At 43.6% G+C, this 22,873-nt stretch overlaps 1 protein-coding gene across 1 annotated transcript in view; it reads right to left on the bottom strand.

Annotated features, from left to right (window-relative positions):
* Positions 1 to 22,873, bottom strand: part of NUDT6 (nudix hydrolase 6) — a 177,144-nt gene that overhangs the window by 93,374 nt on the left and 60,897 nt on the right. The window contains exon 3 of the mRNA XM_069242395.1: positions 20,194 to 20,249. Within this exon, the coding sequence (XP_069098496.1) occupies positions 20,194 to 20,249 (56 nt within the window). The remainder of the gene's footprint in view (positions 1 to 20,193; positions 20,250 to 22,873) is intronic.

Here is a 22,873-nt window from a genome sequence, read left to right as displayed (position 1 = left end):
ATGCAAAGAGATAAATGATGTCATCTGGGATGCCATCTGTAACATTGTGTGTAGTAATCTTGAGCTGTTAAGAACTAAGAGTTGTCCAATCAGAGAGAAGGTTATGGCATGGATGTCATTGCACAACTCAAGCATTGAATTCAAGAACTTTGTAGGATTTCGCAGTAGTGCTGGATTAAACCCTGTGGAGGCCCCTATGCAGGCGAATTTCGGTGTCTGGTCCCCACCCTTGCAAATTATGTCCTAATATGTTTTTAATTTTAATTTTATTAACCAACAATTTCGGGCACCGACATTCTGGGTCTAGAAAACAGCGGGGAAAAACAATATTTACGATTTGTTCAAGAAAGTGAAAGAATTCTTAAGTCACAGGCAAAAATGAGTAAAAGTGCCTGAACAAGATAGATTTGTTCTGTTAATGATAGAAGTTAGTTGGTGAAGTTAAGCAAACTTTATTATAACTCAGAAAAGATAACTTATTAACGCAGATGAGACGTTGGGTGTATACACTCGTAGGTGTTCTCAAAGCTTCTACTCATGAATATTCTACTAGGGTCTGGAGTCGGTGGGAACTTGAGATACACTAACTCACAGAAAGCTTTGTTTCTGGAGGTTAGAGTCACTACATTTTACAGAGTACTGCAAACAATGTCCAAATGTTTTGAGAACGCGAGGGAATGATTTCCAAAATGGCGATTATGAGAAGATCTAATTGTGATACCAATTAAAAATGTAATCGTTTAACAATAAATTTTAATTCAAGTTTACTTATTTTTGTCATTATATGTATATAAAATAATAATAAAATACAAATTAATGTATTTACAAATTCTTTATTGAAAATATTAGGTGAATTTCACTATTTTGACACTTGTTGGTAATTTACTTTAACTCTAGAGGCACTACTATTCAATATGTAAAAAATCTATAGTGATTGCACTACAACCTACCATTTAAATTTCCTGCTTTAAAACCGACGCAAAATGGCGATTGTTTGCGGTATTCTGTAAAAAGCACTCACTCTACTGGAGGTTTCTCGTGCGCGAGCTCCTGGGGAATATAATTGAACTAAGTAGTGTGCACGTCGGCCACTAGATTGAGATGACCATCACTACTGTACATTACACATATGTATTTGCACCAAATCTTTTTACAAACTGACAGCTGACAGAAGATGAGTTTTTAAGAGACAAACTTCTGTGAATCTGATGTCTATGGTTTATGTACTTTAAGTTGCTAATGGGAAAATTACATTAATACAGTATTTTCTCTATAGAATGTTTAATGTAAAGTTGTTGTTTCTTTGAGTTGATTAATTGTTTTCTATCTTTTGAAAACAATTTAAGAAAGCCAGATTGTAATTTTCTGTTAAGATCAAATCAATATTATTTTGATCTGTTGTCGCAGCGCCCCTAAAGGGAGTGGGGCCCATAGGGCCTACTTTGCCTATTTGGTAATCACTGTTATGCCCCCTCTCCCCCCCCCCCCCTCCATAAGGCAGAAACGTTTTGTGGTTATTTCCACTAATTTGTTTTTCAACTAACTTATTTTCTCCTGGCACAAAGAATCCTAACTTTCGATTTAATTTTTTTTCACTGAATACACACACTTTCTGAGCTATGGTTATCTGCCTTGTGGCTTTTTGTTTTCAGAAGCTTGCATCATGCTGAGTTAGAGCCAACATTTGCAAGCAGTTAACAAGTCAGACTCTCCCAGCCAAGTACAGGCACAGCCTTAAAATAACCTCGGAAGGGCCCCCATCCTTGCAACGGGATTGCGTTATAGCTGTACCACCTTAAAAAAATAATACTTGTACCGTTTCCTCCTGCACCGGGGGCTCCCTTATTCCCATGCGTCACCGAGGGTTTGAATTTCGGGATGGTGTACAAGTGGGCCTACCTGCAGTTATGAATGCGCCCTTTCAAGAGTTTCGGCAGAACTAAGCCTGGAGGCGCCGGGAGGTAGCGGTCCCCAGCCGAGGAGAAAATTCTGCTGCTCGTTTTGTGAGACAAGGAAATAAACACACTCTCAGAGAGGTTGGCATATGTTAAGTGATGCAGGAGGGGGACGCGGATGCGTCTAATCACTTTAAATAGGGCTAGCGTAGCTGCCCTAATGGTTTCCACATTTTGTCCGCAGGTTACAGGTACCATGCGCGCGCGCGCTCCTAGTTCATATTAGTAACGTGAAACTTTTTTTTTTTTTTTTTTAAATAAGACGGTGATGCTCTTTTTCCTCTTTCTCCGAATGCACTGTGGCCACAGCAAAAACGTTGTTTTTCATATTCATAATGAAAAAAAACAATGAACAATTGAGTTGGGGGCTGATTTAGAGTTTTGTGGAGGGTTACTTCGTCCCAAGCATATCTTAGAATCGTAATACGGCAGACGGGATATAGTACCCATTCGCCAAACTCTAAATCAGGCCCTTATTCCGCAGGGGCAGGGTACAGGCCAAGTTATGTCACACCGACATTCATTTTGCTAAAAGTTTAATTTCCCATGGATCGCGTTTCATTTGCCATTGCGGTCTCCTCGAAGCGTGAAATGCATTTTACAAGTTAATAAGCAATAAAAGTTACATGTGCCCTTTTAATCATTGCAGCGAGAGAAGACGGAAAACACGAAGTGCATTTGTCTGTAGAAAAGCAGTGGACAGGCCTTCAGAATCACCTACCAAGATATTATTAGCGTCCCTGATCCGGTTTCCCGCTGTACGCAAACAAGTCGAAATAATCAACTTTTATTAGCTAACAGGAAAAGTAAAACATGCCCAGTTATTCGTTATTTTCCTTGAAGAAGATTCTTGTCCTTACTTTCCCGCATCAGCCAGTGCATCCCAACTTTTCAGGACTGCGCACTATGAAAACATATGTACTTAGATTAATAAAAGCAATAAGCCCTGGCAAAACAAACAGGCCTCATGCCTTTCAGAACTATGCTTTTCGACGTTGCTTTAAAGCATAATGGTACAAAAAACAATGATGCAACCACCACCGAGGCACATGTGTGATAATGCATCCATGCACCAGCGTTATGAGGCACACGTCATTTGCTTTGATTTTTTATTTGAAGAGGGTGGACACCACTTGGGGTCGATAAATAAAAAAAAAACAATTACGATTTTTAGCACAAACACACATTCAAGCAGAAAAAAGAACTGTGGAGGGGGTAGCAGAGTAACAGAGGAGCTCACTGGGGAAAGGGTGGGAGCATGGAGCAGTAAAGCATCACATAGGGGCAAGGGAGAGGCACCATGGAAAGAAGGACAGAGTCCATGGAGCAAAGGAGAGAAGAACATGGAGCGCAGGGGCTAGAGGGGAGAAACACACAAGACAGTGAGAATATACGAAAGTGACATCATCACAGGACGTTGGGGGGGGGGGGGGGGGGAGCACACAAGAAAAACAGAGCATGGGGGCGAAGTGCACGAGAGAAACAAGGGGTGGTGCAGGGGATGTGAATACGGAAGGGCACATAGGAAGAGAAGGAGAGAGTTGGAAAACGTGCACTTGTCATGGAGTGCTTAGCAAAAAAAGACAAAAGATCCCTAAAAGTGAGCAGTGGAAGGACAGAAGCCAGTCTGTCAGAGAGATGGTAAAGAGGATATGTTATGGGCTAACGACAGACCCAAGATGGACAAGGTCGGAGAAAGAAGACCATCAAATAAGAAGCTAGCACGAGTGCCAATAAAGCCAACCAATGGTATGCAGTGGATAGGCTGTAAACCCCTGTCTGCCCACAATAGGTCTTTCGCAAACAAACAGCTTGCACTGTCTAGTAGGCCTCACCTAAAGAGACATCTTTCGCACCAGCAAATATCTGGGCAAAATATAATTCTGTTTTTTTAAATATAGCAGTGAAACTCATCTCAGGATTCAAGGAGAGAGAGCAGTAAGCTGTAATCGATGTAAAACTGAGAACAAGCACCTTATCTACGAAGCCAACGCCAGTCTATAACAAGCACTGACAAAGCCAATGGGTGTCAGCAATGAGCCGGTACTTCTTTTATTAGCTAGCCGCAGTGCACCGGCGCATGCGCATTAGTCACATTTTAATGGTTTGCATAAAGAAAAGAAATGCATTAAAGATGACCGCCATGAATGTCCACATTTATGGTGCCCATTTTTGAGAAATGTTTATGTAATACCTAAACAAAACTATTCAAAGATGGCCACAGTGGATCCATAACAGCCATCTTAAATGTATTTGTAATACAGAAATAAATCCATTCAAAGATGGCTGAAGCAAATGCACACGCAGAAGCCATATGTGAATGCTTTTGCACAAATAATACAAATCCATTTCTTAGTGCCCACTGCACATGTGCACAGCAATCTTGAAATGGGTACAAATAAAAAATATATATTTTAGGAAGGATACCCACCGATTTGGCAGCAGCCAAACACATAAAATAAAGCTGTAGAGCAGCAGGGAAAAGGCGGGGTGTGGGTGGGTGGATGGGGGGGGGGGGGGGGGGCGATATTCATAAAAAATAAAACAAGAGGGATCGGTGGGTTCGGCAATCGAAAAGTTTCTGAAGCAACATGGAGAACAATGACGAGCTGAGGGAAGTATGGAGGAAACAACACGGACAGTGAGGGGACACAAGAAGAGAGAAGCACCACACGGGGGTCACAGAAAGAAAACACACACTCCAAACAAATATCTGAAGGAAAAGAAAAGGTAGTTTCCTGAATGCAAGCAACATCAGCAGTGGAAGGATACAAGTCAATCAGTCAGAACACAGATCTTTAAATACTCATGGGCGGACAAATACAAGAATAGGGATGGCAAGAGAAGACAACTGAGATAGGGAACAAAGACACCCAATCAATAACAAGAGGATGATTCAAAGCCCACTCTATGTATACTGGAAACAATGTGACTGGCCAACAGACAGCTCAAGCAGTCTCCAGCCTAGACCTAAAAAGGACACTGATTTCCTGGCACAGTCACAGGACAGCACCATACTGACTAGTGGCATTTATTTAATTTATTATTTGTTTGTTCAGTTTGTGTAGCGTGTAGCAGACCCACAAGACTCGCAATGCCCCTTAGAGAGGACCAACAGTTTTACAAAACAGGTGTGAATAATATACACTGGCAAAGATCTCAGGCATACGCATTAGGAGATATAAAAGTTATAAAGTGGGGATAATTCTTAATGTAGGCATACCAGAGATTTAAAAGATAAGGTACGTTACATGATGACAATATACTGCAACTCAGATTTGTAACCTGTTTCCTGATATACAACTTGCAGTTCTAGTAGTCAAAATGCCACTTGCTGTTTAGTAGCCCTGGCTAGAGACAATACTGCTCTGCCAGGCACCAAAAGTGGAATCTATTTGTTAAAGCAAATCAACACATTTCTTGAAAGGCTATGACATATTTACTGCATGCACCACAATGTACACAAAGGATTTGTTTCGCCACCAAGGGTAGGTCACCATTCATTATTTTCTTGATTTGGAATGCACATGGAAGACATTTTGAACTCAAAGGAGCGGTAAACAACTAGGACCAACGTTTGTTTTGTCAAAATGAAACGCAAAATGTTGGGAAGTACCAGAAAGACGTACGAAAAACATAAAGCTAAGCAAGGGAAAGAGGGGAGAGGCAAGGGAGATAGAGTAAGGGACTGTAACATAGCAACGCAGTCTACCACTTCAGTGTATCCTAGAATGAGAGACAAGGCACTTGCATCCTATCTGGAACCTTTCAGTGAGCTTCAATCAGGCGCATACCCCTGGGAATCCATCCTAGAAAGTGATTGTTGAGCATGTGCAAGGTGTAATGCAGGTACTCTATGTACTGTCCGGGGCACAAAGATCACAGAGGCTTATTTTTCTATAAGTACTTGTCAAAGCTGCCCCCAGAGTTGTCTTGAACAGAAAAACAAATGAAATATAGAATGCATTATGATATCTGCACTTTAAGTGGAGCTGAGTAGTGTCACCCTCTTCGTACATGCAACCACGGGAGGTGATGTAATGTCATCAGTATTACCCTGCCCCCTAAGGGCAACACCAAGCAGAGGAGACGCATGCCACGAGCAGGTCTGGTAGACAAAACTGGGTGTGCAAAACGCCTAAGGCAACTGCCAGCAAGTCAACAGTAAAGGGTATCGCTAGACTGTGTGGAATAAGGATGTGTATCTCGTCCCAGAATAGTTTAATATTTACATGAGCAGAGCACGTGACCCGGATTTTTGTCGCATTTCTTGCAGAGCCCGGATTGGGCCAGTCTCACTTCTGGAGTTTGGCTGAGGTCCAATATTTTTATGAATGGACTGGAAACGTGACCGTGTCAGAACAGGAATGATTTATGCGAAAAGGGGACTCACCAGATGTTTGCCATGTAATGTCCATAAAAACGTGAGCATGTGTTGGTCAAATGCACGTGTCCTATCTATTATTTAGACGTTTAACGAAATATTTATTTGGAGGTTGGAGATATTTGCATATGTGCAAAGCGAAGTGGCCGATCTTTCTAGATTTGCCTAAAAGAAAGGACGGTCTGGGTAGTATGGATGAGCTAAAAAGGGGCTTTTGACTTTGAAGACATTTGTAAAACTCCATGTTACTTAGGGAGTATCTCAGATGAAGAGAGAAGGGTGGGGGCCTCGGATGTGAGCCTAAACCTTCAACATAGGTGACACCATTTTTTGCTAAGTGTTCCCAGTACACAGTCTTCTGTAGCATTTTACATCTCTTGGTATGCCCAAGCGATGCTAGGGTAAAGCAGCACACCTCATTGTCTAACTTTTAAAAAATCTGTTTCAGGGCATATACACGGTCAAGAAATATAGATCGTGAGTGCTCCATTTCGAGGTTCCAGGCCCGATGTATAGTTAGACAGGCACTAAGGGGGAGGGGGATGCAGACATTGAGAGACTATATCTTACCATGAAGGCAACTATCAGTCTTGTTGAGGGAACCACCAAGCACTAAAGCAGATACAAAGACAAGTTGGTATCTCAGAATGTCAGTGAGGTTGAGACCCCCTTTGAGTTTATTCATTTTAAGTGTGCTCTTAGATATTTTAGTCTTTTTGTCATTACACAAGAAATCAGAGGTGTATTTATCTACTGTTTTGAAAAAGGTAGTTGTTAGACCGGTCAGCTCTAGTCATGGTTTCCCCCGCCTTTTTGCTTCTGACATCCGGTTTGTGATCCTGTACTGAATTTCGTTTCTACTGGCTTTAGCACTCTGGGCACTCTACCACTGTTGACCAGTGCTAGAGTGCAAGTGTCCCCTGTGTAAATAGCATTTGTGATTGGTTTTTCAGTTTTTGCCATGTTCGTTTTACAAGCAAGTCCCTAGTAAAGTGCACTGTGTGTGCCCTGGGCCTGTAAATTAAATGCTCTCGCTGGACTTGCAGCACTGACTGTGCCACCCACATGCAATCATGTCCCAGGCCTGCCACTGCAGTACCTGCGTGTGCAGTTTTAAACTGCCATGTCGACCTGGCAAGTGCACCTACTTGCCAGGCCCAACCCTTCCATTTTACTACAAGTGAGTCATCCCTAAAGTAGGCCCCAGGCAGCCCCATGGGCAGGGTGCAGTGTATTTAAAAGGTAGGACATGTACTGGTGTGTTTTACATGTCCTGATAGTGAAATACGGCTAAAAGGTTTCACCATTGCAAGACCTGTTTCTCTCAGAGGGTAACGTGGGGATTGCCTTGAAAAATATTTTAAGTGTAATTTCCTATTGGGAGCCTCCAAAGTCCAGCCACAACGTGAGTCCCAAATGCCGTGTCACCAATGTCTATGACACCCGACTCCAGTGCAGTACCTATAGCCCTGTGGTGTGACTGCGACACCGGAAGTCGACGCCTCACATCTTGACCTTCTGGGGTCATCGTCCACGGCTTGTCGTCAGGAATAGAAGCCTCCAACCGGTGCTGCAACACTTCTCCTGCAACCATAAGGAACCAACACCTCACGTCCCCTTCATAGCAGTAAGGAACAGACTCCTCACCTCCCAGGTAGCAGTAAGAAACCAATACCACACTGGCTCCAGCAACGCCTCACCTCCCAGATTCCGTACAATGTCTTTGTTTCCTTATAGTTTTCCAAGGTACTGTGCCTGGGGTCCGTGCAACTCCGTGACCGGCCCGCACTCCCTCGCAAGTGGCGTCGGGCTGTTGCCGGCAACTCTGTCAAGACACTGTGAGAGCCCCAGTTGGAGATATTGTGTTTCTAAGCGCTATACTAAGAGTTAATCTTTGAAAGTTTGTATCTTTACTTGTGTAGGTTGGATTTTTGTCGTTTTGGTCTTGTTCTACTCAGATAAATAGTGGTTATGTTTCTAAGCTGGTGTGGAGTCCTTTTGTAGTATTGTCACTGTGTTACTGTGAGTGAGTACACATACTTTACACACTGCTTCTGAGATGAGGGTCCCTACTTGGACAGGGTGCAAACCACTGCCAACTAGGGATCCCATTTTCAACAGCAGTCAAGAGAGATAGGTAAAATACTTGTCAAGGTGTTGAACAAGTGGTGCCACTGCCATTTTGATGGTTTCTGTCTTCCTCCAACAAGTAATATGTTTGGGAGACCATATGGTCAGCAAGTGTCTGATCTTGGTCAACATTTTAAATTTCATTAATGGCCATCAAATCTTTGACATCAGTAATGAACCAAATACCAAGTGCTTGAGGGAGGATTATTGCCATGTCAGACCTGATTCACCAATGAACCAAATATCAAGAGTTTGATGGAGGATTCTTGCCATTTTAGACCTGAATCACCAATCATAGAAGTTAAGTGTTCAAACCTTGGTGACTCCATGGTCCTGTGTCTACTCCATTACAAATACTTCTATATTCAACGAGCAACTTAAAAAAAAAAAAAAACTGATTTCAATTTATATTGTCTGTCAAATATTATTCTTGGCACTATCTATGTTTTATTTTCACTCCCTCCGACCCTTTCTCAATTCCTGCTATTATGTAAATGATACAGCTAGCAGTTTACAATCATGTATGCCTCCACATTATCTTTTATTTTAGAGTTGAATAACCTAGGCATGGGCGGGGTCCTTTCATGGGCATAGGAGCGCTTCCCCATTTATTTTCTCCCAGAGGGCAGGCCAAATTCAACTTAATTTATGTGTGATTGACACCTATAAATGATAGAAATCATATGTTTCCTATCTGGGACTTTGAAATGGGCTGATGAGCATGAGCACTGACTGGAAGCATTTTCTGGCTGAGGATCTCAGAGCCCCGAGGCCTGTGAGGTCATCAGTCCGACAAAAGCATTGCCTCGCAAACTAATCTCCAACCTATGACAATGTGGAGCTAAAGTTAGCCCCAGCCGTTTCAGGCTCAAGCCCTGCAGCACCAGAGGCTTCACGTCAGTCAAGGACTGGAGACAGTCCTGTACTCTGACTCTTTCACCACTTGACACAGGGTGGGTTTGGCACTTGACTCTTTGACGGTAGGACTAGAAGCTGCAGACGAGAAGCAACGAGTTCGAGTCTGTGCAGTGAATCATCAGGAGTTTCAGTGACACTCTGCACTTACAAAAAAACACAGGTAACTTGCTATTCGGGAATAGGCCTATTCCCCTCATCTTGGACAGTGACTCCAGTACCCCAAGAGAAAGTTTCTCCACAGCGCCAGCAGCCCTGACAAGCGGGTATTCCTGCGAACCACCAAACATCCTACTGCTCAATGAAATACAGAGTCCCCACATAATGCTTGTGTGGTCTTTGTGTTCAAAGCCTTGAGAGGAGAAAATATTTGTATTCAGCTAATTTTGTAGAATGATCTGTTAAATTTGTGCTACTGTAAATCAGTCGAGGCTCGCTACAATGCTCAAAGCAGCATCAGGATTTGCTGGGAGCGCCCAGTCAGGGTGCTCCCAGGCAGAGTGGGAGCATGTGCAGGCTCTCTCCAGCCCGTTGCCTGGCTTGAGAGAGTCTACTGCGCAAGTGTGTTTGGCCGGCCTGTGACAGCCAGCCAAACATACATGTGCAGTGATGGGAAGTGCTGAGCACTCCCCCTCTCTGCTCTTCACCCCCGTGGCCCCACCCCTTTAAAAGAAAAGGATAATAAACAGTTTATTATCCTTTTCTTTTAAAGGTTTTGCAGCTGCCCCTGCTGGCAGGGGTGGGGAGGGTTTGGGACGCTCATCCGCCATAATAGAGGAGCCGCCCCTGCTGTAAATAAGAAGCACTTTTATGGCAACAAAAAGGCACAATTTTAATTGACCTCTGGAACATGAACAACAGAGTCAACAGGAAGGCATTTTGAACTTTTGATCCGTTGAATAAATACTGGCCTTTACAGCCGCAGCATTGGTCTATTAGACTTTTAAGACGTACACGCCAACATTTTGGAGTCAGCTATAGAAACGTTTTAGTTTAGGTCACATTCACCCTCCTAGATGGATGACTATGATCAGACAGTTGGATATTCAAGCAGGCGCAGGGCAAATAATAGTTCCAACAGCTGTCTAAACAAAATTGTTGCCTAAATCTTGCCTGTGAAAAGAGTGTTAATCATGTGTGCAGTGAGTGTGCATGGATTGCAGAGTATATTAATGGAACAGAGATATGCGCAAGGGGAGGGCTGTAGACATTGCATTGCAAAAAAGAAGGAAGTGAAATGGTGTGCAAACACTACACTGTGTAGAGGTGGAACAGGGTGCTGAATTCTCTCCTAGTCCCTGCAAAAACTAGGTACGTAAACAGTACACTGTTCATATGCACTTGGCATGTTAAACAAGCATTTGCAATGCAATGGGTCTCACATTTGTTTGAGTTAGAGCTATTAGCGTTGTAAACTACTAACCAGACTTTTCTTGCCACATAAATTGCAAAATGAAAAGTAATACAGTTTCTGATAAGCAAGCTGATTCAAAGCGTGAACGTGAAATGGACATACAAAAGGAAATACGCTAAAAACCAAACGCAATTAGCCATTTAACAGGGTCGATGTCCAAGGCGGTAACCGTACCACTCAAGAAGGGACAAAGGTAAAGCAGTTACCAATGATGATAAAGGATTTTTAAGGGCAAACCCACAAATGAGTGATAGGGATGGGTGTGAGGTGCACGTGTTTAAAAGCCCAAATAGATACCAACATTTCGGAAAAGCAGAGCTTGCGCACTGCTATGCTCGACTTAAAAAGGGGGACTGTTTATGTGTCCTCTGATCTGCTTTTCTACAGGCACTAAAATCTTCGGCATTAACTCAAGTAATCACAAATGTGAATGAACGCACTAGAGTGTCTGTAAGCACGTGGAGTGAGCAGCAGTTGTCTGTGTGAATGAAAGGATGAGGTATGTGACTGAGCGAGTGACTGACTGGATAGATGAGTGATAGGTGCATGAGCGAGTGAACAGAATCAGGGATCTGGTATTCAGCAACGGTGCAATTGGCTACAAGGAATAACTTTGAGACCCTGCACTAGTCTTTTTAGGTCGAGCCTAGGCAGCGTGCAAGCGCTGTCTCTCGACATGTTGTAATATACATCTGTGGCCGTTCAACACGCCCATCTCATGCCCATCACTTTCATTTGTTCCTTGGCTTGTCCTCCAAAATTCCCTTGATTTTGTAGGCAAATGCTTTACGTTTGTCCAGCCTTGAGGCTGCTTTGTTACTGCCTTGTAGACTGACCCTGTTACATGAATTATTGCACAATCAGCCATATAGCTTAGTGTGGTGCACTATTTTTGTTCTTTTTGCCTCGCATCTTCGCGCTGCGTGGCCGTATGTTGGTTTTTTCCTCTTCCTTGTTTTGGGCATGCCGCTTTTTCTATGTGGTGTCTGCACACAAAGGCTGCAAGGTGGAGAGTTTTTTTTTTTAAAGGTTCATAAAGCGCAAATTCAATTGGAGGAGCGCTTTACATGACTACGTGAAGTTCATATATCATGACCTCGATCTGAAGAGCGCTTTACATGTGTACCACTTAAGTTTAGCAGTGGAAAAATATACAAACTGAAGCATTTAACTCATAGTAAAACACAGAAATCCTCAAAGCAGCTCTCCCGGCTCAGCAGAAGAGCCAGTACTTCAACATTCACTGCACTCGGGAAACTCATCCCATAATGCTTTGCAGGGCATTTCTTTTTTTTAAAAACTTTCGCCCATAACTCAGCCTGTAGTGGTCGTATGACAATGGGAGCACCACCAAACCCTTCAGCACAACATGCTTTTTCTGTCTAGGTCATCTCTGGGTACCCCCATTATGTTGGGGGGCCCAAAAGAGTAAGCTCTCCCACCATTCAATATCTTTTTAGGCTCTCTCATGGCTGGAACTGTTGTTTTACAGCTGGGAGTAGTTTGTTTTAAGGGTCTTGTTTGTAATAGTAGTAGGCCTGCCAGGCTTGAAAATGTGTACAGCACTATGCCCTCTAGGGGCTACATATATGGTTACACTGCATTAGTTTCTGTAATTCTGTTTTCATGTTGTTATGCCCTCTGGGGGCTGACAATATGGTTGCCTGACCATGTTTCTTACAAATGCTATTTTTATAGTGGTGCCCTATAGGGGATGTTCTGAGCATTACAGTCAAGATACTACAATATTGTCTGCATTCGGAAATCGCCCCATAATGCTTTGCGGGGCATTCCTTTCACAAAACATTTTTGCTCATAACTCACTGCACGATGTGCTCTTTCTGTCTAGGTCAACTCTGAGTCCCCACACTAGGTTGGGGGACCCCAAAATAATAATATAAAAAAATATAATTAATAATGGCAATAGTTTCATTTTTTGCAGCAGATAGAGGAAGAAGGTAATTGGAAGTGCTTTAGTTATATGCAGGGCCACTGAAATTATGTGGCTCAGAGGACCTAATTATGCAGCAGGGTTGACTAATTTGCTTGGCAAGGAAAGACCAGTTATGCATTTACAATGCCAATAGTTCTAACTCAACAAATGCGAGACCTGTTGCATTGCAAATGCTTGTTTATAAATGAAGCTTAGGACTCAGTCAATTGATGCACCATCTGCAGAAATCTACGGACATGCTTGCAGGTCACAGGTTTAAATGCAAGTGAGATAGTTCAGCTGTTGAATATTGCCCTTGCAGTTTTCTGTGTAAACCATGTTATAACTTATCATTCTGATAAAGTAGATTAACCAAGTTATTGTGCTGTCTGCAGATGCAACCATGGAACCTAAAAGTTGTATCCTTAGTACAAGCTGCAAATCTCCAGTGAGGAAATTAACCTGCTGCAAATTTGTATGCATAGTTGGCCAATCTCAGGTACCAGGACTTGACTTATTTGAAAGGGAGAGTATCAACATTTCTCAGCACGCTTGCAAAACTTTAAATGTGAGAGTGCTGGTACTTCTGAGTAGAAGCTGGTACCCTGTGCTGTTGTGTATAGGTATTTCTTTACTCAAGTACTGTATCATATTTAACTTCACAGAATATTTAGGTAATAGCTGCAAGCTCCTGAGTAGATCACATTTCTTAGGCCTGGCTTGTGTGCGCGAGCATATATTTACATTTAGGTTTCCAAACGACAACTCCAACTCATTGTTTTAGTCACAGTCAGCGGAGTTGTAGCTTTGCAGATAGCTGTATGACAAGCAAGGGAAATGAGCCCCGTAGCCCTAGTTGGGTAGTAACAGACAACCATAAAATAGGTCCACTGTTGGTGCCTAAGTAGGCCTAGCCTGGCTGACCAGCTACCATTATCCTCAAAGTGTCAGCCTGTCATGCAATAGCATGGAGGTAAAATAACACATTTTCCAAACTTTTTTTTAGGGGAGATCCCAGAACCAAACCCTTTTTTTTTTTTTTTACCCCGTTTCTAAAAACACATTTCTCATAGGCGAACCCCACCTTCCTCCTCCCCTTCAGCTCATCCTAGAACAGTCATGCTCGCTTGCTGTGCTCACTCGCTCATTAAAATTGCACTCCACTACTCTGAGACTACACCAGCCACCACTGGTCATAAGTATGTTTTGATTCAACATAGGTACATGTAGCCTAGTGGTTAAGGTTGATAACTGACTTATAAAACTTTTCAGAATACCCATTGGGACCTGGGACCTTCTCGTCCTTATGTCTGTGTAAAGCCTTCACTATTTCAACCCTCTCAATTGGTGAGTTAAGGCCTGCCTGTTCTTCAGGGGCAATGTACAAAGGTTAATAGTGTCTGGGTGTTTTGCCCAGTCTGCAGGGGATACAAACTTATTAGAGGTGTAAAGATTAGAGTAGACATCCTGAAACAATTTAAGAATGCCTTGTGTTGAGGTAACAGTTTCCCCAGCCCCATTCCTGATCACATTTACCAGATTTGGCCTTGACGTATTTTAAATGAATGGCCAGCGTCTTGCCAGGTCTATTTCTGCTTTATTTATGCCCACCCATTTTTTAGCCCTCTTACTCAAGACCTTGTTACATTCATCCTGGAGATTTCACAGCTTAGCCAGGTCTGTTGAACCACTTGAGTGCTAAAGTCTCCTGTCCAGACTTTTTTTATCTGAGACACTAACACAAGCAATTTTTGTTTTTGACTGCCATCGGGTTTTTCATTACTCCCTTAACTGTGACTTTCAGTGCACCTCACTGACCACAGGCAAGGCTTAAAAGGGGGAGCTCTTTTTTAAGTATTGAATGATTGCCTCAAGTTTCTTGTTTCTAGTGTCTGTGTTTTCAAGAAGATCATCATTAAGCTTCCATTGTTTGAGTAGTGGTGTAGAGGTACCTATTCCATTTTCATTGAGATGCATGAGTAATTAGACCATACAATCTGTTCGATCTCAGGGTGTGTGGCTAGGGGGAGCAGAGGTTTACCCACAATTAGGTCATCAATTCTTGAGAAAGACTGATGTGGGTCGGAGTAATAAGTGAGATCACTGCCTGTGGGATTGGATTGTGCAACCTCCAAATGTCAACCAGATTATTATTTTTGCTTATTTTTTCATTTGAGAGTGGGATTTGCTCCCTATGAAGTTAGTGTGTGATAGTCTGTCCAGAGATCCGTTCATCCATAAATGAACCCCAAAGAATCGCCTTCACATTATCAGGCAGATCAGACATGTTCTTGTCCAATTCCAGCCAGAATTCTGCTTAGTTGTGAGTAGGTTAAAGTATACATAAAAGTGATGGATGGAATGCTTGAATTGATTCCAGCCACTGGCAATTCCTAAGGGCCAGTCCATTGTCATTTTGCACACCGGGTCACCTTAGTTTGGAGCAAGCCATAGCCAAATCAGTCCTGACCCTGCTCTAATGGGGACAATCCAACCTGAACTGCCAGGCCAGGTCCTCCCTGAACTGGAACACAAGCAAACTAGGACCGGTTCTGCCCTAGTTAGCCATATGTAGTTTGGTTCCACTACTGCAAATAAGGCACTTTTCTCCATTGGTGGCTATGTCTTAAGGGAGGTGTCAGGCCCACTGACATTTTGTAAGTCAAGTTATGAAGCATCATCAGTGTAATGAGGTGGAAGCAAGCCATTCCTGTGACCATCATCATCAGTATCTTGGGCTGCACCCTCTTCTTGAACGTGACCACAATCAGAACCAAAAAACATAACAGTGCCTTTGTTGACACATGCATCATTGTAGGGATACTGGATTAGAGTCAGGCTGCACAATGACCGGTTACATTTTCAAAAACTCATACCACGGAATCCGTCGAGCTCAGACGACATTGGTTTGAGCTCTGACATAGGTGTCAGAATCGGGTCTTCTATTGGCGCTAGTTGTGTCGGTATAGGCGACAGTGCAACGGAAACCAGTGTGGATCTTGGCTCTGGTGTGGAAGCATGCACAGGAGTATGGGCCCAGGAAAGAATCCTAAGTAGGCAGATGGCAATGGGTGAGGATGAGGATGAGCTTCGGGCTCAAAGCTGCACCAGAGGTAGTCAGCAGTGAACTAAAGTTTGTCAGTATTGCTTTCTTAAAAGATATTATCTGCTTCAGGAATGTTGAAAGCCCAGTGGAACTCAGGGCATGTAAGTTGGGGTATCAGCTCTGTGGCTGGTGAACTTTAAGGAATGTGTTTAAGATCCTAAGTCCTCATTCCTTCTATTTAGACCCAGACTGGCAGTCTGGGGTTGAGATACACATCTCTTTCTTATGCCTGGACTTTACTTACCCAAAGATTTTCAGGTAGAAGTGGAGTGGTCACATGAACAGCTTTGCGACCAGGGCTGCGACTTGGAACAGCAGCAGGAAAAGTGGTAAGAGTGCCCAGAGTTCGGTGACGTACAGCTTCGCATTCCAGTCTAGTATCGCCTTCAGGTGCATTAAAGTGAATTGGTCACACAGAGATTTTGTACCAAAGGGAAACGTTTTGGGGGACATGACAAACATCTGTTTGCGGCAAGCTCAACCTGGCTTAAAGCCTTTTGTTTTTGGAGGGAACATAGTTCCCTAGCACACTGTCTTAGTAGAATTTGGAAGCGGGTGGAAGACCAAAAGATTTGGGAGTGGAGCTCCAGATACACGTCAGAAGGTGCAGAAAGAAAAGAAATGACGAAGAATGCATGAGTGGCACTTACATATATGGTCTCACTCCGTCACTTTTAGGGTGATACAGAGTCAGCATAGAGCCACACAGCATCAACCCCACCCCTTGCGTGGGCACTGCTTGACAGATGGTCCCAATCCAGTCTAGTACACGTGGGATTTAAAAGATGAGGAATATGTGATTAGAAGCATCCATCAGGAACGATCTTAGAGCACTACTGGGCCCCTTTTCTGCAGGACAGATCTTTTCTTCAAAGGTTTCTGTTCCACGGGCACAGGAACAGGTGAGACATCCTGTAATTTTGGTTTGGCCAGTGCCCAGTAATTGCAATCTCTTCCTGACCAGCTGGTTAATATGTGTTAAATCTTGTTGATTTGAACCTGATAATGTAGAGATGTACTGGATGCCAAATCATCAGGCACAGAAGACTGTAAGGGACATATTTTGTATCCACAGGGTTATGCAGCAACATCCTGCCAAATGATGTTACAACGTAACTGATTATGAGGGAGTTGTTTTGCAACACCCACTGGTGAATTTTTAAACCCATTTCTGAGGGAATTGAACACTGATATGCCTGTAAACCGGTCAGAAGATGAGCGAATCCTTGGTGCTTTATTTGTCAATGGGAACCAAGCAACCGGATATCAACTTCCTCGTTTGTGTTGCCTATTGTTGAAAATGTGCCTCTTCTGCAGGGTCACGCTGAATTTTTGCTTTTGGTTTTAGTGTTAAACATGTCCTTACAATACAAAAGCCCCAAATTCAATTTTCACCATAGCAGGGCCAGCAGTTCCAAAGGGGAGTACTGGAATATTACATTTTATATTACTAGCTCTGCTTATGAAAAGACTACCAAGATCATTTTTGGACTTTTAAAATATTTATTATCAGCCAATTTCCTTGGTAAGGTCAGATGTGTAAGAATTATTTAAGAACAGCTACTTTAAGGATATGTGCCTGCTACCTGACTAAAGCCTCTAGAACCACATTCGCATGAGTTCCAACCTTCACCCAGGAGCTTAATGGCTCCCCTAATGAGGCGTGAACTTGCTCCCAGAGCTGAGACAAAGGCCCTGGGTGGGGGAAGGTGCCCTGTTTCTCACAGATTGATCATTTGGGCTGTGCCCAGGAACTTAATTAACTTCAAATGGGACTACCCTGCCATAGGCTAACACTTGGGTCTGTCCCCTTCCTTTGTTCTCCATAGCCAGTCAGGCACCTGGTCCACTGGGAAAGGAGATGCACTAGAACTGATTTAGAGTGGCCACATTTTCCTGGTCACACCTCTGGGGGGAGAGCGGGTATGCACTGGAGCTCTGCACAGGGAAGGAATGGTTCTGCCATGTAGCTTTCAGGCAGAGAGGGAAGTTGCAAGGTTGTTCAGTTAAACACACAGGAAGTGCAGCAACAGTAGAAAGTGTCACCCTTATAAACTTTTACCCTATTGGTTAGTTAGGGAGTGGCCCACAGTTTATCCCACCCACAGGTTGGAACTGGGAATAAATGTGGCACCCCATTGCCCTTCTCAGAACACTGCTAGACCCAAGGGCGATTCAGATGAAGACTGCCCTGCTATCTGAGCACCTGAGAAAAAGGGACGTGCTTTGACTTGTACACATGACTCCAAGAGCCAGAAGGTGGACCTCCTGTTTGAGCTACAGGGCTACAACAAGCACCAAGAGGTCTTTTCTCTGCACTCTCGGTTGAACAATTCCAACTGAACCTGGCCTAAACCCTGCTGATGGCTTCTGCTGGAGTGAGTCCTGACAAGTGCTGTCCTCAGGGTTCAGGACCTTTGGTTGGTGTCAGAGTGTATTCCTCCTGAAAACCTGGGACTTGAAAACTTTCTGTGAACTTTGTCCCTGGGTGACCATTGGGAGACCAGGACCAACTTGCCCAGCTGATCCAATGAGGGTGTAACGCTGCTGGGCTTGTTTGCGCTATAGCTCATGCTCCATTCTCAGCTCGATGTTGGGGGCTGTTGATGCCAAAGCTGCTTTGACACCAACCCATAGCTCCCTCAATGGCACACTCTTCAAGGAAACACAAGCTACTGGAGACCTCCACAGTACAAAACCTTGAACTTCTCCTCTAGGAGCTTTGGCCCTAAAATATTCATGACAAGGCTATGACCTTACGTTTCATTGACCGCTGTGCTTAACAGTCGCAGGAAACTGCATCAAATACCTCAGGGTGTATCTTATAAGCGATTCCCGCCTAGCTTCAGAGCTTAACTTAGCCCATTCTCAAAGCAACACGTTCTGATTTAACACATTGAAACTCACTGCCAATTTCAATAGCAGACAGAGTAGCCCAATAAGACAGTCTCCCTTCCCATATTAGTCTACTATACATTTTTAAAACTTACATTGTGAGATTTCACAGAGCTTCTTCCAAAGGATAAGAGAGCATTAGTATGTCTATTTGGGCTTAAGATGACAAGGGTCACTCACAACAAATGTATCCAATCATGGTACGATGTTGGCCTTAGAAAGGAAGATATAAAGTTGCAGTACTAGGTGGGCCAGCCATCAGTACTTAATGAATGGCTGCTTGAATCCCGAGAAGACCCGACAGTGTGGCTGTAAATAGCACAACTGGCTGAACCTGTCTAAGGTGTGCAATATTCAACACCCTAACCATAGCTACGAAACTGGTATTGGGCTACTGGAATAAGGCAATAACATAAGTAGAATGAAATAAATGTGTGATGGACGAGACCACTCCTTGGCATGGGTCCAAAATAGGTTACTAGGTTAAAAAGCTTCTCAAATCAGGATAATGTAGGTAGCGCAAAGATTAACAATATCTCGCAAATCCTTTTCCAGAATCCCAGAAGCCTTCAAATTAAATAAAACTCAATTCTTTAAAGACCTGAAAGTGAGACACGCAGCAAACGATCACAGGGTGCCTTAGTCGATGTCCCTGAATATAGTCCATAGAGGTGAAAACAACACTGACCCTCCTCCTTGGGAAAGAGAAACCACAAATATGCAGATGTTTGGTTGACAATACCCCTTAAGTCCTGGTAACACTCGTTTATCGCTTGAGTTACTGCAACCCAGGTGGAGGGACCCAGTCGTGGGCAGTTCATGTCAAGGCCAACATACACTGAAGCACAAGGATCTCTAAAATAACTCTAAATAGAACTAAATTAGGGGGGAGGGGGGCTGCCAAGAACAAAAGATATCGGAAACGCACATCACAAAAACATTGTCTGATAAACAATATAATAGTAAACTCTGGTAACAGATAATGTAAATTCGCCTCCGAGCCTCCCTCTAGCATAGAGATTGTTGATTGATGCTTATGCAGCCCTGAGACTGCTGAAGGAAAATGGCAGGAAAGGGGACTGGAATGTGTATAAACTGCACAACATTGGCCTAGGGCTGGATAACCAGCTCTCTGAAGCACACTGCACACAACAAGTCGTACAGCAGTGATCGTCTACTACGAATTAAAGCAAGAGTCTAAAAACAAAATAGGAACGATTTGGATCATTTGCACTGTCCGACTCAAAGGGAGGAAGAGTAGCATCCACCCCAGATAGTTCCAAAACAATTTACAGGAAGCTGTGTTATTCAGGTTTGGAGATTACTGAATTCTCCCAACTTGTGCAATAAGTGCAGTGTTGTTTAAACCTCCTCCCACCCGAGTAATTCAAATTCCTGGCACAGAGAAGATGCTCAGAGTCATCCTTCTGGCAGGCGTGGGACAGCTGATAATAAACTTACTTTATTCTTGTCCTGGACAACCAGAACTTTACCAGTGTCTTCGTCTAACACAGCACCTGAAAACAAAACGGAAAAAAGATGATCAGATGCTGCAAGGTTCTGCTCACTTTCTTCTCACTCCGGTGCAGTAGCGCCTAGTTGTCGACCGTGCTTTTAGCGCTTAAATAAGTACATTTACGATGGTTAGAAAGTGAATTAATGGAGCGGGGATTACAGGATTAGGAGAAGCTGCAATAGATCATGATATTACCTAAATTATAGGCAGAATTCAGAATTATGTGGACACATACCGATGACGTGTATAGATTTCCAAAATTTCGCCATATTCACAGAAGCCCGGGGCACACAGCAGGTAAATATAAGATTGTCTAGGTTTTTGCAGGCGTACACCTGTCTTTTTTTATATGTTTTCGGTAAGTCTGCAACATAGTAAATCTGCAGCTGAGTGGTGAGGGCTTCATATTTATGTTTGCTTGTCTGTTTTGACATGGAAAACAAATGCCCAGACTTGGTGGAACTTCTTCAGTCGTAAGTGACATCCCTGCATGGAAAAAAATCTACACAGTAAACCTTTCTGAATCAGGATTTTTAAATGCGGAATTTCAACTTTTTCTGCACACAGATCTGACGTTTTTGAAGTTTGAGGAAAATGTGTGTGAGCTGGGCCCTGACACTCAATTGGAAAAGGGGAGATGCAAGAAATTGGTAAAGGAGACATGAAAGATGCAACTTTTTTGACATGCAAAATGTAATTTTTTTGACATGCAAAATATAAATTTTTAAGATTAAATAATAAAGACAGCAATAGCGGAAACATGAATGCGAGAAATAGTAGAAGAAAACCCAAGTGGCTGCGTTTTTCCATACACTGTATTATTTAACATATAGCACTAATAGACTGAATATGGCAATGCAAACGATGCAAGACTGCCTGCTCCTGCTGTACACACAAGACTAAGGGGGTAATTTTGACCTCAGTGGTCTTTTTTAAAGACCGCCGAGGGACCGCCGTGCGGAAGACCGCCAGTGGTGGTGGTTTGCCGCTAGGCCTATTATGACCTTTGGCAGCTCTCCGTCCTTTTACGGACGGAGAGACGCCAACAGCCATACTGGCGGAGGCGGGGAAGTGGAGGTTGCTCCACCTCTACCGCCACACCAACAGAACACCGCTCAGCGAATCACGTCCTGTGATTCGCTGTGGCGGTGTTCTGTTGGCGGTGTGGTGTCGGCGGAGCTGCCCCCATGGCTCCCGTCCCCTCCCGGAGGATCGTCGGACCAGGTAAGTCGATCGTCCGTGAGGGGAGTGGGGAGGTGTTGTGTGGGTGCTTGGGGGTGTGCGTGTGTGTATGTAGAGGGGGTGTGTGAGTGCGTGTATGCTTGCGGGGGTGTTGTGTGTATGGGAATGAGTGCGTGTATGTCTGTGGGTATGTCTGTATGGATGTGTGCATGTATGTTTGAATGTGGGTGTGCGTGTCTGACTGTGTGTATGGATGTAGGCATTTATGTCGGCGTGTGTGCATGTAAGTGTGTAGGTGGTGCCTCCGTGCGTGTCGTGTGGGTATGGGTGATGTGATGTTGGGGGTCGGGGTGGGGCGGGGGGCCCTGCCACCTTTGGGGGGTGGCAGAGGTGGTGGAGGGAGTCGGGGTGGGGGAGACACCTATCAGTGCCAGGGAAGGAATTCCCTGGCACTGATAGTGCTTACCACCATGGATTTCATGGTGGTTCAAACCACTGGAAATCCACGGCGGAAAGCCGGGTCAAAATACCGCCGGCGGTCTAGTGACGGCTGCCGGGCTGGCGACCCAGGTCTCCAGCCCAGCGGTCGTCTACGCCCTGGCGGGCGGAACGGAGAACCGGCGGATGACGGTCATAATTCCACAAAGTAAGACCGCCAGCCTGTTGGTGGTCTTACCGCCGGTTCTCCGCCTTCCGCCAGGGTCATAATGACCCCCTAAGTTTGGTTGGAGAGTTAAGCTTTTTACAAGACAGGTACAAACTGAAAACAGAAGGATCCTGAGGTAGCATACATGTTAACTTTGGTAAAGATTAAATATAATATATCTCTTACCTCGAAATGCAACATTAAAAGAAAAATAAATTAGGGGAAAAATTCAGCACACATAGTAAATAAAACAACGCCCAAACATATAACCACGAATACAAAATACTAACATAGCATTTTTAAGGCGACTGCTAGATTTTATGATATCTCAACACTAGGTTTACTGAGTTTAGAAGATACTTTAAGATTTAAAAGCCAAAGAGAGTTACTAAATGGCAGTGAACAGATAGATGGAGTTTTGTCCTACCAATTACTATGGAGGAAGGTTATACTGTGGACTTTTTGGAGCGTTTTCTTCTAGAACAAATCTTAATGAATGAATCAAGTCCACCTTGTTTATAGAAGAGAAAGGAATGGGATTTTGTGCTGTGTCGCTCAAATGATAAACCTAAATGCTGAATTTTCTTTGACTTTTTTTTTTAACCAAATTCTGTTTACTAAATGTTATTGTCATACATGATTTTATATCTCGCATGAAACTGCAGAAGCTCAAATGCTACTAGTACCATTCCTTCTGCTTAAATCGCATTACTTATTAATGCTAAGTATTAATATGTAAACCCAGCATTACCAAAAGCAATGCCCGCCCGATCACAAACTGAGGTACTGTTAGGTTT

The sequence above is a fragment of the Pleurodeles waltl genome, chromosome 1_2 (genome assembly GCF_031143425.1).
Source record: "Pleurodeles waltl isolate 20211129_DDA chromosome 1_2, aPleWal1.hap1.20221129, whole genome shotgun sequence".
Classification (NCBI taxonomy): domain Eukaryota; kingdom Metazoa; phylum Chordata; class Amphibia; order Caudata; family Salamandridae; genus Pleurodeles; species Pleurodeles waltl.
This window is presented reverse-complemented; position numbering and strand designations above follow the sequence as displayed.